The 16,832-nt window shown below is 45.9% G+C and overlaps 1 protein-coding gene across 2 annotated transcripts in view; it reads left to right on the top strand.

The window, feature by feature from the left end:
• The window catches only part of LOC149306531 (voltage-dependent T-type calcium channel subunit alpha-1H-like), a 139,554-nt gene that overhangs the window by 64,233 nt on the left and 58,489 nt on the right, over positions 1-16,832 (top strand). For both annotated transcript variants that reach the window (XM_089477032.1, XM_089477031.1), the window contains exons 3-6: positions 3,774-3,885; positions 7,074-7,207; positions 10,033-10,130; positions 12,337-12,496. In XM_089477032.1, coding sequence (XP_089333158.1) covers positions 3,774-3,885; positions 7,074-7,207; positions 10,033-10,130; positions 12,337-12,496 — 504 coding nt within the window. The remainder of the gene's footprint in view (positions 1-3,773; positions 3,886-7,073; positions 7,208-10,032; positions 10,131-12,336; positions 12,497-16,832) is intronic.

The following is a 16,832-nucleotide window of genomic DNA, read 5'->3' as shown; positions in this document are numbered from 1 at the left end:
TTCAAATGAAAACGTGGTCCAGAAATCTTAGTACCCTGATCATTGCCTTACTCTAGATGTAAAGAGGCTTTGCTCCCATTGCACTTACTCTCCTCCATTTGGGGCTGGGGTTTCGGGAGTTCCCTGTGCGCTTCGGCTCCAGCGCTGGATCATCCATGGGTTCAAGCCCAGACATTCCCCTGCATTTTGCCATTGGGGATGCCTTTGGGATTGTGCCTCTCTGCCGGATGCCTTTTTGCTTGCCGAGCACCAGATTAATGCTCAGCTCCTGCCTCTCGCAAGTTAATTTCTCCACCCAGAAAAAAAACACCATTGGCTTCATCTCTCTCGTTTCTTGATTGCCGAATTCCCCCGGCTCCAACCATTACCTTTAAAGCTGATGGATTTCAGTTCAAGAGGAGACGCACATTTGCTCAGCGCTATCAACCTCTGTTTGAATGGGAGCATGAATCGCACATGGTGGAAATGGCCCCAAACCATTTAGACTCAATAGAAGAGACTCAAGACAAACCTCTCCACATCTGGATTATTTTTGATGCTCAATTTCCAGTTGGAAAATACCATGGACACCCCAAATGCAAGTAAAGAGATCCAAAAGCAAACCAAGACTGAACTCTCAATGGAAGCCAGAATGATGAAACCTGAGGTCTCCAGAGAGGCCAAATCTCTAGATGCCCTCAAATGATCACACGCTCCTTCTTGTGGCACCTTGGTTTGGTTTTATATGGCTTTCTCCCCATTCTGAAAGTAACAACGTCTCTCCTAGGACTTAGTTAGTAGCAGTAAGAGTTTCCACCTGACTTTATAGTGGTCTTTATGGCCTGAGCCCCTTCGCCTTTGGCCCCATACACTTCCAGAATGCAGAACTTCCCTAAAGTTGGATATGCAGTGGCCCTTCCACATTTGCCAGGGTTTTGGAGTGAAGGATCCCCGTGAACATGGAAAAACCACAAATAAAAAACCCTCTTCTTTTTACCTAAGAGAGCACCTCTCTAGGAATCTCCAGGTGCAACTCTATGGTCAACATCTGCCAGACTTTGATCCTAGAATCATGCTGGAGGACCTACAAATGCCTAGACTCTCAGTGATTCTCAACCTTTGGTCTTCTAGATTTTTGAGACTTCAACTCCCAGAACTCCTGAACAATGAGCCTACTGACTGAGACTTCTGGGAGTTGAAGTCCAAAACATCTGGGGGCCCAAAGGTTGAGAACCACTGGCCTAGAGGAATGTTTTCTCTAGGAACATCTAAGTCCTCCAGCACAACTCTATGGTCAACTTCTGGCAGAGTTGCGCTGGAGGAGGACCCAGAGATTCCTAGACAGGACGCATTAACCAAAAGCTCAAATAATCAAATCCGCAAAAGTCAAAGCTGCCAATGTGGAGGGACAACCATATAGAAAGAGGGTTCAAGTTGCCACCCTTTGATTTAGGGACCTGAAGTTTTGGGCACCTTGGACTGCATTTTGCAAAGCGCCAGACCCACTGATGGTGCGCCATGGGCAACTGGCGCAACCCACATCCCACGCAATCCTGGTTAAAAAATCTCCCCGTCTCTCAGCTTTCCATTCACCGAACTGTTCAAACCCGACACGGTTAAAATTAACCGTTGGCGCACAAAGAGCTGTGAAATATAACTGGGCGGTTCTATCCAATTTGAAAGCATTTTTTGCAAACATTTTCCCGGCGTTTGCAAGTGTTGGTCCTTTGTTGTCGCTGTTTTGACACTGGCGGTTCTTTGGTTGTTTTGCTCTCGCTGTGCTTTAATTTTTGTTCTGATTCACTTCTGCCAGACCCTTCGGTGGGTTGCCCCCGGGGTCCGTCAAAATGAAGGACGGATTGAAAAAACATTTTATGTACTCGCCAAAAAAAGAGGTGTCTCCATTTGAAAGAGACCCAAAATCCCAGAACTGGATGGGAGGGAGGCAGTGGCATAGTTGGGCCCGAAAAGTTCCTTTTTCTTTGTACTGTCTTGTATTACATCCTTTTGTTTTGAACAATAGCATAAAGCAGGAACCAATTCAGGGCCATTGCATTCCAGAGCCAAGGGTTCGACATGGCCTGAAATAGCAGCCTTTGCTCTCAATACATTTCAGCACTATGATTTTCAACTCCTGAGCATAAGTAAAATTCCAATTCAAATCGACCCTCTACAACTGGACTGTAACTCTGGAGACCAGGGTTCGAATCCCGGCTCAGCCATGGAAACCCACTGGTTGAACTTGGGCAAGTCACACGCTCTCAGCCTCAGAGGTTGGCAATGGAAGAACCTCCTCTGAAGAAACCTTGCCAAGAAAACCCCATGATAGGTTCACCTCTGGGTCAGCATTAGTTGGAAACGGCTTGACGGCACACAACAACCACAACATATTTCTCCAACCCCTTCATCTTTGGATTTGAGTTGATTTAATTTGCAAAACGCACTTTGGGGCTCGAACGGATTTAAGGACTTGGCAACTCCAGCGGTAACTGTCTGTGTAAAGAGGCCTCGGGATACTCTTTTGATCAAGGGTTTGCAAGGCGACGCTTGCAAAGGCAATGCTTGCAAAAGCTTAATCCTCCAGAGGCGGGATCCAGATTGCTTAGGATTCATAAGCTACTGAAAGGCCATCGTTTTTCAAAAGGAGACAGGCAGAATAATGGCCCAGTTCTGGAACAAGGACCGAGCAATTGATGCAATGACAGAGTCTCAAGGGGACTTGGAGGAGGGTTTGGGGGTCGTGAGGGTCTACCCCAATCCGCACAACATTGGTGTTGGGACTTTAGACTGCTTAATGCTGTTTGTTAAAAGCCTGACGTGACTCAGCCACTTGGGCTCATTTGTCCTAATGATGGGATCGGTTTCCACGGAGGCTCCGTAATGCCTGCAATTACCTTGATTGTCACAATTTGTCACCGGCGCAAACTAGGGCAGTTCCAAAATTTGCATTCCAGAATTTGATCCAGGATCCCAAATGGTTCGCCTGCCTGCTTTCATATCTACACACACACATGAAATCCACCCTTCTTTCCCTGTGCAAAGTGACACTGAGTAAAAGAATTAGTTACTTTATTCATTACCTTGATCACCCAACAAGTCTTGGTTGTTATTAACTCTGCAATTCAGAACGGTAACTCATTACTGTTGGCATGCAGGGGTAGCTGCATTGGCCATTTAACAAATGCAAGCAAAAATCAATCGGTGATACCTTTTATTGGCTGACTGAAATGCACAATATATTTGTTGCAAGCTTTCGAAGCTCCATGGGCTTCTTCTTCATCAGACAAGAGGCTACAAACAAAACAGGAGAAAAGAAAATCAATTGGAGATGTTAGATGGCTGGACGTTGTTTGAGTCTTTAGTAAAGATGGCATGCTGGGGAGGATATCCTTTGCAGGTGTGCGGCAATAGGGAGATTTGCAAAGTCCAGGAAATGTAAAGTCCATTTGCATCTCAACAGGGATGCAACCCAGTATGTCTCCATCCCAGTGAGTTACATCATGGAGGCATCTGACTGACATCTCCAATTGTGTTTTTTCCCTCCTGTTTGGTCTGTAACATCTTGCCTGATGAAGAAGCGTCAAAAGCTTGCAACAAGTATATTGTCCATTACCATTGGGTTACCTGTATTGTCCGTATGGTGCCACTGGAATAATATAGTAAATGCTCTCTGCTGCCCCCGAGTGGCCAGTTCAGAGACTGCACCTTAGAGATTTGTGGTGTTGTGTGGCGGTTCCTGTCCGTTTGTGTTGACCATTCAGTCCTGGTTGGTGTCCTTAACTCTCCGCTCCCACCTGGTTTGAGCATGTCAGCATGTTGGTGATCCTCCTGAACTGCGTCACTCTGGGGATGTTCCAGCCTTGTCAAGACACCAAGTGCAAGTCGGAGAGGTGCACCATCTTGGAGGTAAGAGACCCTCTGCTTTGCCTTTCTTTCTCTTTCTCAAAACCCCCAACAGAGAGGGAAACTATGGGAGTCCTCCAGAAGCTGTTGGACTGCAAATCCCAGTATTCCTCATCCTAGACAATGCTGGCCAGAGCGGATGGGAACTGGAGTCTAAAAACATCTGGTGAATCCATGCCCCAGTTGTGCCTTGATGGCTATTGCCATTATTCTCCCTTTCTCCCTCTTGCAAGGGGTCCTCAAAGTAACCCTGGATTTTTAACTTGGTTTGATGCAATTGGAGTAAGCTGAGGGCCAAGGAGGAAAGCGAGAGAAACCAGGACATTATAAAAGCAGCTGAGAAAGTGGGAAGATAGCGGGTTCATCAGGGCTGTCCCTGTCAAATCAAGGGGTCTCTTTTCCGTGTCTCACTCTCTGGGTGCATTCATGGTTCCCAGACATTTGATCCTCCAGATGTTTGGGACTTCAGCTTCCAGAATCCCTGAGCATTGGCCAAGCTGACTGGGGCTCCTGGGAGCCGAAGTCCAAAACACCTGGAAGACCAAAGTTGGGGAACCACTGATCTACACTGTAGAAATAATGCAGTTTGACACCTCTTTAACTGACACTAACCTACAAAATCCTGGGATTAGTCGTTTGGTGAAGCCATAGCACTCTTGGGCAGAGAAAAGGGTGAAGACTTTGCAAAACTACCAATCCCAGGATTCCACAGGCTGAAGCTACAACGCTTAAAGTCATGTAACCATAAACATAAAAATAAGATTAAAATAACTATGACAATGCTTCTTTAGTGGTGTCACACTGCATTTGACTGTAGTTGCATGCAGAAATGTAGGCAGTGCAAGGCAATGAATAGGGTGGGATAGCTGTATCTGTGTGTATTTGTATGCATTTGATGCATTTTGTTTCTATGTTTGGTCTATGAATGAATGAATGAATGAATGAATTGGTGGGGTTCTAATTTGGGGCTAGTCCCTTCATTCTGCCCAGATCCATACCTAAACTCCTGCTCCAACTTGTCCTTCTCCTCAGAGAGCGAATGTAATGGGATTTTTGAGGAATTAAGGATGCTTCGGCAGAAGTAACTTCTCCCACAGGGATCCCATCCAGGCCTTGGGCTGATCATCCTTCTCTTATCCTTAATGACATTTTCAAGCTTACAGGCTCAATTTTTATTTTAGCTCAATGCAGTTCTTCCGGTTTCCAGGCAATCCCTCGGAGAGCGTCTGCCCAAGGGAGGAAGGCTTTGGAGGAACCCAGGAGCAGAAACACCGGGATCAGAATGCCCCAGTCTTTCTGCCATAGCTTTGGGCATCTTCCTCCGGTGCCCGATTCAGTCGTCTCCAAGCCGAGTTGTCTAGAGGAGTCCTGCTTTTTTTTTTGCAAATGCTTTTGCAAGAAAAGAAAGAAAAGCCAAAAAAGTCTAGCCGACATGCCTCCAACGAATTCCCAAATTGCTTTTCTAAATTGCTTTTTTTCATTTTAAAAAATGGCTTTTAATCCAATTGTGTTTTGTTTAATGGTCTTCTGAAACGCGACAACTCACTGTGTTTTGACTGCACTTATTCTTTATTTAAAAAAAACCCTTGTGTTGCAATGAGACTCCTCAAGTCTACATTTTAGGGACACCCCCAATCCCCCCAAAAAGGATATATAAAGTGAGGCAATAAATAAGAAACCCTCAGTTGTTTAATCCAGCTGTTGCATTTAACCCAGCCGTTCCATTAGACTACTGTTTGCATTTGGGTTCGGGCCAAACATTACGTACATTGGCTTCTATTCACTGCACACATCATGAATGTTGTAGGAATCGGAGCGCATAGGGAAAATAAAAGGGCGTTAGAATACCCTCCAACATAATATGGGGATATATGTGGTCAAGCAACCTCAGAGTGTGGTCAACATGGCAAAAGTTATCAACATTAAAGAACGGATAAGTTAGGAGAGGTTGCAGCAGTTTGCATTGGCCTGAGCTGATTGGGAAGGAAATTACTTCTGCCCCTCTTCTTCTGTACTGAGTTAATGGAGTGCAGACTCCTTTTGCAATTTGAACTCATTTTGCAGCAATCAAAGTGAGCTGAGGACAAAGGGAGAAGATGGGAAAAGGAGAGAGAAGCAGGAACATTTGAAAAGCAGCTGGAAAAGTGGGAGGGTAGAGGATTAATAAGGACTATCCTTGCAAAATTGGGAACGTTGGTGGGTTTGCAATGGAAATAAGTGGAGGAGAAAGGGGGAAGGTAGGAGGATGAGCAAGAAATTAGGACATTTGAAAAGCAGCTGAGAAAGTGAGACTGCAACGGATTTATTAGGACTGTCTTTGTAAAATTGGGAACGTTGGAGGGTTTGCAATGGAAATAAGTTTTGGAGAAAGTGGGGAAGTGGGAGGAGGAGAGAGAAACCGGGACATTTGAAAAGCAGCTGAGGAAGTGGGATGGCAGAGGATTAATGGGGACTGTCCCTCCTGAACTGGGACTTTCTCCATCTGCGTTTAAAATGTCCCCATTTCTTCCTCCTCCTTCCACTTTTCTCCTTCATCCTAGGCTTATTTTAGTTGCTGCAAAGTGAGTTAAAAGCGCAAAAGTAATTGACACTCCATTAACTCTGCAAAAGAGAGAAGAGGAGGGTGGTTTTTGCCCTTCCTAGACTTTTCTCCTCCTGTCCTTCTAAGACTACCCTTCATACACATGTTTTATCTATTTATCTAAAATACACAAACACAAACAGCAAACAGAACTACTAAACGACAAAAGCAAACAACACATACCTTACTGACTTCGCACCCTATAAGCAATGAATATATTACCCAGTTTTCTCTACTTCCTCTTAATGGCAATATGTTTATGCTTTTCCTTAATGCAAACTCTGGTTAACTTACAAAACCTAAAATGGGATATATGGCTTTAGTGAGACTGTAAAAAAGTACTAGTTCCAGTTCTCGCTTAAAGTTACTTAATGGTTTCTCCTCCAGCAACATTGCCACTTTGTCCATTTCAGCAAATGCAATGGTCTTGAAAGGCAGGAGGATATAAACCCTTTAAATAAATAAAAATGCAATCAATCAATCAATCAATCAATCAATGTCTTCCGAATATGATAAGGTTCCTCTGTTCTAGGCTGGTCCGCAACTGCAATCTTTCATAGAATTGATCCCATTTTGTTTTGGGTTTGTGTTTTTCTTGTGCAAACTGCAGGCGTTTGACCACTTCATTTTTGCCTTCTTTGCGGTGGAGATGGTCATCAAGATGGTCGCTCTGGGGATCTTTGGGCAGAAATGTTACCTCGGAGACACGTGGAACCGTCTGGACTTCTTCATCGTGATTGCCGGGTGAGTCGTCGTCGGCGGACCCACGGGTCTCGTGTGCGAAAGAGATGCAAACTCATGTCTCTATCAAAGGGAGTGGGTGGGCGATAAGAGCCCCCTTGGCTCTCAAGGATCCCTTCAAGGAGAAAAGATGCGCCAGATGGCTGGAAGCCTGGCGAAAGACGTCACAGGCAGGAATCACTTTGCACCGTTTTGCAAATTTCACACCGTTTTGCAAATAGTAGGAAACCTTTCTGGAAGAGCATCAGGGTCCTATTGGTGACTCAGGATGATACGACAGAGTCTCCCTTATCTGAAATATTTGGGACCCGAAGTATTTTGGGTTTCAGATTTTAGAATATTTGCATATATCTGGAGAAACAGGACCCGAATCTAATCCCCCAATTCATCTATGTTTCATCTACACCTTGTACACATAGCCTGAAGGTAATTTTATACACAAATGTTGTGCATGAAGCAAAGTCTGTGTACATTGAAGCATCCGAATGCAAAGGTGTCACTCTCTCAGCTACCCATGAAAAAGTTTTGGATTTTGGAGCATTTTGGATTTTGGATAAAGAAGACTCTAAGAGTTTGGAGAAGGGTGTGATCCCAACCAGGGATGTGTAAGCGACACAAATGGATGCAATAGGTGAGATCACCAGTTTGCAACCAGTTGTGTAATGGTACGATCCAGGACAACACCAGCATAGCATAACTCCAATGCGCAGAGTCTCACATGAGAAATGGGAGTGAAGTCAAGATGATGATATTAGGCAGAGGAAAAGACTGGAGAAGGTTTCTTTTTTAGGGACTACATTTCCCAGAATACTCTAGTATCCAGCCCAAATCCTGTCCAGCAGTTGCAAAGCATAGATTTATGCCAAATAGTGATGCTAGAATTGCGTTGAGCTGGAGTTGTATTGGATTGCACCACTGCGCAGCTAGTAAGACAATGACGGCAGTGCTTTGTACTTGATTGGGGCATTCTGGGGGTTGTAGTCCCCAAAGAGCTATAGGATGATGTGGTATACAGTGCTACCTCGGGTTACGAAATTAATTCGTTCCGCGGCGCCGTTCGTAACCCGATACATTTCGCAACCCGAAAAGGCTTTCCGTTAGCGCTGGAAAGCTGCTAGCCGCGCTTCGCATTTGAATTTCGCGCCGAAACGCGCCGAAATGAATTTCGTAACCCGAAAAATCTTTCGTTACCCGGAACAGTTTTTTCCAATCTAACTTTTTCGTACCCCGGAAATTTCGTAACGCGATCAATTTGTATCCCGGGGTACCACTGTAATTCCAAGGGTTCCATTGATGCCAGAAGAGTGCCATTTTGTGATGCTTGGAGTGGGAAGGGGGCAACGTTTTCCCCCCAAAGGGACTCCTGGCTTCAGACCCACTTCCATACAAGAACACCTACGATGCTAGGAATCCCGCGGAGTTTGAATGACCATTGCAATAAACAATCTCCCGGCCAAAACCACAAATTCCATTCTTGACTAAGAGCAGCAGCGTTGTGTATGCGGAGAGGCGGCTGACATGCGACGATAATGCCTTGGTAGCTATTGCAAAGTCTAAAAACAGTATCCACAGCAAACGTTCTTAAAATACATTGGTGCCTTAACTTCCTCCGCACTTTAATCTTGTATCCATCCAAGAACAGGTCTTAAATTTTGCCAGGAATCCTTCCTATCAGAGCTATGCTGCGAGCGACGGAGAAGTCAATGCCAGAGAGGCAGCTGAAAACAGGGGTGATTTTGTCCAAGCAAAGTCCAGACTTAAAGGAGAAGACCTCTTTTAGGCTAGACCAGAATGGGGTTGGCCCTTGGGGACCCATGGTTCTAGGGTTCTATGTATTCCTGCATGGCAGAATGGGGTTGGCCCTTAGGGTCCCTTCCAGCTCCATGGTTCCAGGATCCTATGTATTCCTGCAGGGCAGGAGGGGAGTTGGGGGGGTCTCTCCCAGCTCTAGGATTCTATGATTCCTCTGCCAATGCCAAAAAAAATCTTGCGCAAGATTTTTCTCATGGTCACAACTAGGAAGTTCTCTCCGGTCATGTCAAACACGTAGCCCAATGGCACAGCATTGCATTCCTATCGATCCTATTTGGAAGCTGATACAAAGTAAAGAGCATCATCCATTTAGATTGGAAAGCGCTTTGCCGTCTGATCAATTAGGATGAGAGCCAGGCAGCTTTTCAGGATTCAGCCGTATCAGTTGCGATGGCTTTGGAGACAGCGGTTTGCATTGTTCCTGGAAAGCCCAGCCAAGTCACACACCTGGCGTTTGGCTGCCAGCCGAGGCGCTCTTCGTGGGCAATGAGTGGAAACTGGCATCGGTGCCACAAATTTCCTTCTTAAGTGGCCATAGATTGGGCCACAGATGAGCTCCAGTTCTTTCTGTCGGTTGTCCAGCAAGGTGGAAACTGTTCAATAAATCTGCATCAATTCGTTCCGATAGCAGCCTAAAAGCATCATAAAGATTGGGCAGGATTAACCGGGAAGGATATTACGCATTGCCATGGCATCCCAAAGCGCTTGAAGGCATATATGGAAGGGATCTATATATTAGTTCCAGGAAAGACTTAAGCCTGAATCATATTATTACTCCCAATTAGAGCAGCCCCATTTGACTCAATAGGATCTGCTTACCAATTGTTTTTATTTATTAGAGTATTTATTTCTTGTGGTTGTTGCTGTGTGCCTTCAAGTCATTTCCGACTTATGGCGACCCTAAAGCAAACCTATATATATATATATATATATATATATATATATATATTCTATCCCTGTTCTGCAGCTTACTATCTTAACTCTTTGGGTCTTTCCTTCTTTCTCTCTTTGCTCAGCATGATGGAGTACTCTTTGGACGGACACAATGTCAGCTTATCCGCCATCCGTACGGTCCGGGTCCTAAGGCCTTTGCGAGCCATTAACAGGGTGCCAAGTAAGTCTCTTGAAAGCTTTCAGATTACAAGGTTTTGTTCTGTTTTGCATGCCTTGGTAGCTATTGCAAAGTCTAAAAACAGTATCTGGGAATGTATGGTCCGACCCCTGTATCTGCGCAGGATATGCTCCCAGACTTACTGCAGATAACAAAAACCATGGATATATAGCAAAGGATATATTTTGCTGGAAATTGACCATAGAGTTGAAACGGAGGACCTTTAAACACTTAAAGGTCCTCCGTTTCAACTCTAAGCATGTGGAAGTCCTCTGGTGCAACTCTATGGTTAACTCCCAGCAGATATTTTCCATGGAGTCGTGCTAGAGGACCTTCTGATGCCTAGAAAGACCACCAAGACCTTTGAAGGAAAGCGTGAAGGAGTGGAGTCATTCCAATCCACAGTCCTTTAACTTAGGCCTCAGATGTGTGTTGTGTGCCTTCAAATCGTTTCCGACTTCTGGCAATCGTAAGGCAAACCTATCACAGGGTTTTCTTGGCAGGTTTCTTAATAAAGGGTTTGCCATGGCTCTCCTCTGAGGCTGAGAGTGTGTGACTTGCACATAATCACCTAGTGGGTTTTCTTGGAAGGGACTCAAACCCTAGTCTCCAGAGTCGTCATCCAATGCTCAAACCACTACACTACTCTCTAGTCCAGTGATTCCCAAACTTTGGTCCTCCGGGTATTTTGGACTCTGACTACCAGAAGCCCCAGCAAGCTTGGTTAATAGTATGGAATTCTGGGAGCTGAAGTCCAAAGCATCTGGAAAGCCAAAGTTTGGGAACTACTGCTCTCTAGTCAACAGTACAAACCCCAGTTAGGAACGGTGTAAGAATAATGCCCCATTCATTCGGGGAGGACCAAATTGGTAGTGAATCCCATTGTAGGAGAAAGGTGGGATGTGAATCCTAGAAATTAATAAAAACCTTTCATCAAAGATATGAATAAACTGGAAAGAGGGGCAGGAAGGTTTCCAGCGAAGGCAAAGAAGGGTCACGGATGCAATTTATCTCCGAAGGGAGCAAAAGCGAGTGCTCAGGCTTTGCTTCCGAATGCCTGGATCAGGAAGGATTACCTGGATGGCCGATGCTGTTTAAGATTCATTATAAGGTATTGCCTCAGCATCCAAAGGACCAGCTGTTCCCAGCTGCAAAACTAAGCCCCGAATCAAACGGGACCCAAAATGCGGCGGGGAACAAGCAGCCGGGTCTAATCCTGATCTCAGGGTTTGGCCGAAGCAAAAAATTAGACATCCCTTTGATGTTTGGCTGGCTCGCTCATCAGCTTTTCGGCCAACGCGGCCAAAAATTTGGCAATTGAATGACGTGGGAATTTTGTACAAAGTGGCACTTTCTACACCAGAAACAGCCTCTTCTTTTTGCACAGAAAAGAATATATTTGCATAGAAAGGTGATTTTGGGCAAATCACACTCTCTCAGCCTCAGGGGACGGCAATGGCAAACCTCCTCTGGACAAATCTTGCCAAGAGAATGCCATGATAATTTTCTGTAAATCGAAAATGACTTGGAGGCCTCCGTAAATCGAAAATGACTTGGAGGCACCCAACAGACACACACCGGGGGCCATCACATCAGTTTAAAGTAGAATATAAGAATGTGCATTTATGCAGAAGATGTAAAGATTGTTCTCCAAAACTGTCGACAGCCTCCATCCCCAACATGCTTCGTTGCACAGAGGCATTAAACTGGGGCAGCTCCCACCTGTAAAAAGCGATCATCCAAATGCGCTTTGCGCAAAGCGAGGAGAGAAGAGCAAAGCCATTTCTGGTGGAAGCCCTGACGGATTTCCATCTTCTCCATCCCTCCCTCTGCAGTCGCTTCGGCTCTCGGCGGAGATGGATTTTCCTCCCAGGAAACAAGTGAAACAAAAGCAATAAAAGGGCTCAGGCATTAGCATATCGGCCCAGGATCGCAGGCACGCTACCGGGAAATGAATTCAACTGGTTGGGCTTATCTTCCAAATTGGATTTGGGGAGAAAAGCGGCTGAAAGGGGCTTACGGCCCACTTGAATGATGGAATTAAAGCGCTGTTAAAGTGTAGTGTGGATGGGACCTTGTTGAACTGGTCCTGGGGCAGATTCTGATTTGGGGCTTGGCTATGGAGCAGGGTTGTTGTTGGTGTTGTTGTTTCGTAAAGGTGTCCCATGAGTAACCCCATTGCTTTCCCTTCCCCTCCTCTCTCCTCCAGGTATGCGCATACTTGTGACCCTGCTGCTAGATACTCTGCCTATGTTAGGCAACGTTCTTCTCTTATGCTTCTTTGTCTTTTTCATCTTTGGGATCGTCGGTGTGCAGCTCTGGGCAGGCCTGCTGCGGAACAGGTGTTTCCTGGACACCAATTTCCAAATGTAAGTCTATGTTCTGGTATAGAAGTGCATTATTTTTGCAGTATGGATGTAGCTTAAGACTCTTCAGATACACTAGAGACATGCATCTTCCTTTACCTTATTGTGACATGCAAAAATAAATCGTTTGGAGTACGATATTCACACATTTTTTAACCATTTTTCAGCAGTGCTGTTCGCTGTGCAAAAAAATAAACCCATAAAGACCTATATATGAATTATGGGCAGAATAAGTCCCTAAGTGCACATTTTCTCTGTGCAGGAAGCTGAATTATCTGCCCATAAAATGCTCTTTTTTGTGTGCAGAAAATGCTGGTTTCTATGCAAAAAGAAATACAGTGTGTGAATTTTGCGCAGCGTAAGCCCTGGGCTGCAAATAGTCTTTGCAAATGGCACTGTTTTCAAACATTTTCTCTCCCTGAAAACATATCTGGCAAAGAATTAAGCCCTCCTTTTTTGATATTAGCTTTGTTTTGGCTGCAGCCCACAAGAAGCAGAATATTCAACTTTCCCCCCATTCTTTGAAGAGATGTTTAAAAAGAAGGAATGGGCCAATATCTCCCAAAGGCCACTGGACCTTCCTAAATATGAGTTTTGCCTCAGTCTTTAATTAAAACTGAGAAAAACATCTTTGCGCCATCGTCCGTCTGGGACTCTCTCCCCACGCGGCTTGGCTTTATTTTTTGCTTCTAAGATGCTGCCCGGCGGTCTGAACAAATGAAATAAAATAAACATGGCATTCCAGGCAGCTTTGTGTGTTTAAATGAAAGGTGTTTAGAGAGCAGCCCCAATTTTCTTTTGCTAACAACTTGGCTCGCTCCTCTCTCAGCGCCTGGAAAAAAGGCCAGCGATTTGGGGAAATGCGCCCAAGGTTTTAATACAAGCTCCAGAGGGATTGGACTACAAGTCCCATTAAACTTGTTCAGCCAGCTATGTGGTCAAAAATTCATCCAGCATCCTTGCACATTGTTGCTGCTGCTGTTGTCGTGGGCCTTCAAGTCATTTCTGACTTATGGTGACATCGTGAGTTTTTCTTGGCATGTTTCTTAGGAGGGGACTTGCCATTGCCGTCCACTGAGGCTGAGAGAGCGTGACTTGCCAAAGGTGACCCAGTGGGTTTACGTGGCTGAGCCGGGATTTGAACCCTGGTCCCCAGAGTCCTAGTCCAGCACTCAAACCACTATGCCATGCTGGCTCAGAAGTGAACATTATACCAGTTTGCAGGAATTAAACAGAGCAGCGGAGGACATCTTGGACCTGTCTCATTCATAGGGTCGCCACGAGTCGAGATCGACTCAAGAGAGGTTAACCACAACAAAATGGAGGACCTTCAGAAGAACCTCTTGGGCCTCATCCCCACTTACAAATAAATCGCTTTGCAATCCAAATCAATGGATCGGTTCCGCAGCGGAGCATGGTTCCCACTACATTTGCCCCGATCGCATTTTCTTGCTATAAAATAAAACGACTCACTTGTGGTTCATGTTGACCGATGAATCGATTCAAAATGGACCCACTCCAGCCAGCCAAAGAGCAAATTTAAACTGATTCCGATCCGCTTGTGGTTCACACTTGCATGGAATCGATATATCCAAAAAGACGTGGGAAAAATCAGCGTCAAAAAGACGTGGGTTAAATGGGTGTAATGCATGGCCCCCCTCTCCAAATCGCTTCAAGTGTGAACCATGGTCATTTAAACTGGTTCAAACCAATTTGTGATCCAGTTTAAAAGGTAGTGGGAATGAGGCCTTGATGTCTCTCCTTCCACAGTTCAGGATCTCGCTCTGATTTCCCTCCCAAAGACCAGAGAAGGATCACTCCTCACCTCTTGGAACGGCAGGCCGAGATTTACCCGGCACGACCGAGACGCTTCCGAAAAACCCTGTTAGCAGCCTCTGGCATGCCTTATCTCCTCCATTTTCCAGCCGTTACATGATGGCATTTCAGCGTCCCTCGGAGAGACGGGATGGGCTTCTGACACACCTGATAAGAAGACCCTCTGGCTCATTCCACTTAATCTGTTGAGCCATAGTGCGAGAGACATTCCCCAGATCTTGCTATTAGGAGTAGCATAGCATGGTTCTTCCACTCTCGGCTCTCAGACCCAAGCCGCCTCTTGTCCCACTGGTGTCTGGAGATAATAAATGCAGAAGAACATGGACAAGACCCATGAGATAATAAACAGGCAGAAGGGGTCAAGGGTGGCCTTCCAGGGAACAGCCTTCCTCCGCAAGGAGGCCTTGGCAGTCCCTGATCCCGGCCTTTCCAGACACGGTGGTCTGCTCCCTTGACTCCATTCCTGTTTGCTTCTCGGCTGATTGCATTCTTTGGCATTGCAACAACCCCTTAATGCATGTTTTGGCCCACAGATAGAAGAAGACGACGAGCCGGACGTGTAAGAGCCGGCTGCCCAAGTCTTACCCAGCAGAGACTGTCTTGCCAGTTACAATCAGGTTGCAATTTGCTGGCCAAATAGGGACTGGGCAAAAACCCCCAAAGCAATTCAGGGCTCTCTCCATATGCAGGTCTCGGAGGTGATGTGTTACAAGTGAATGATGTTACCTGTATTAATGCTGTTGCCTGCAATGCCAGCATGCTTTTTAGATTTTGTGATAAGGGTGCCCAGGTTCATCTGGGTTTTTTTTAGAAAGGGCAGGACTTAGGCCTTCATAAATGGACTTAGATGTGTGGGAAAGAGGATAGAATGGTTTTGTAATATTCATATTCACCTAGGGGCTCTCATGATGCTACAATTGTTGTGTAGTGGTAGCCAGTGGACTGGCAGATGTGCCATGCGCCCAATGTAAAATGGGCACTGAGGATGCATATCTGGACACCAGACACCAATGTGCAACATTTAGTGCACATCAGAAGTGTCCAAAGGGCATCAGAAGTATCCTGTGCATATCACAAGTGTCCCAGTGGGCATCAGAAATGTCCAGTGCAGATCATGTACCCAGTGCACATTGGAAGTGCCCAATGCACGTCACAAGTGTCCAGTGTACAAATGCTTATTTCACTTGACAAGAGGCCATTGAGCATGTGGAGTGCCCAGTGCGCATCACAAATGTCCGGTGCACATCACAAGGGCCAAGTCCACATCAGAAGTGCCCAGTGCACATTGGAAGTGTCCGATGTGCACCAGAAGGTGCCCCATATGTATCAGATGTGCCTGATACCCAACAGGAGAACCAGATGGGAACACTTTTGCTGATGCCCCATCTTCTCCATCCACTAACAGGGTTTTATTGCATTTGGAAACACAGACTATGATGCAGAATCTCTGCCAAGGCTGATGCGGGGCATTTCCTTCCCTCTGGGGGCAACTCCGAGGGAAGGCTGGTCTGGCTCTGCTGCCTCTTAGGAGATCCGCGGCTGAATATTTCTGCAGCTTTTGCTGGTGACTCTAATCCAAGCAAAGGGAAGGCTGGGGCTGGCGTTTGGTGGGAGGGGAGGGAGCCGCGGCGTGGGCTTTGCGGCAATTAAAACCTGCCGGTATCTCGGCCCAACAGGAACAGAAAAGCGAATCCCAGAGCAATTAAAAAGAGATTGGCGATAAGCCTCCAGCACCGGCTCATTTCTCTTTCCCGGCCCCCCATCGGGCCACCCAAAGAGCGTGCCATGGCCGGTGGCTCAGTCTCTTTTCATTAATACATAGACCGACTGAAGGAGTTTTCTTATTGAGAAAAAAGAAGCCCCTTTGAAATTATAATTAGGCTTCCTCAGGAGTTTGTGGGCTTAAAGGATGAGTTAAGGTCCCTTGGAAAGGCGAGGATTGCCTTTTTGAAGGCATCTGCAGAACCTGGGTATTTCCATTGCTGGCTCTTGGTATGGAGGTTGGTGGAGATGCCACCGTTTTGATTTCGGAACATCAGGGGAAACCTCTTCCAGCCTTTTCTCTGGATAATTTAAAGTTCATGAAGTTAGAGAACCCCATCTGTGCATTCGCTAAGACCCTTCTCTGAAATGCAAACCATTTCTAAGGCTGACCATTTCTCCACCGTCGGTGACCATCAGTCTTTTTGGTTGGGGACGATGGGAGTTGTAGTCAAAGAAGGCTGCTCCCCATCAGCACAGACTTTGCAAAGAATCCAAGGTGGCCAAGCTAATGCACTGTCCTCATTCCTTTTGTGCTCTCATCCATTCGCCTGGGAGACTCTTTTCATGCTCCGTCGTGAATTATTATTCATAACGTCTGAGAAAGGGAAGAAAGGCAGGTGAAGAGACGGCGGCAGACTTGTCATTCCATCTGCAGCCGGTAATTACGGGAAAGTGGGGCGGATTAAATGTTTCATTGCAGCCAGGCGCTGGCACCACCGAGAACAGCTGGCTTTGCAAA

The sequence above is a fragment of the Sceloporus occidentalis genome, unplaced genomic scaffold, assembly GCF_023333645.1.
Source record: "Sceloporus occidentalis isolate IW3139 unplaced genomic scaffold, rSceOcc1.0.p SCAF_10, whole genome shotgun sequence".
NCBI lineage: Eukaryota > Metazoa > Chordata > Lepidosauria > Squamata > Phrynosomatidae > Sceloporus > Sceloporus occidentalis.
The sequence above is the reverse complement of the archived record's forward strand: the minus strand, read 5'-3'. Positions and strand labels throughout refer to the sequence as shown.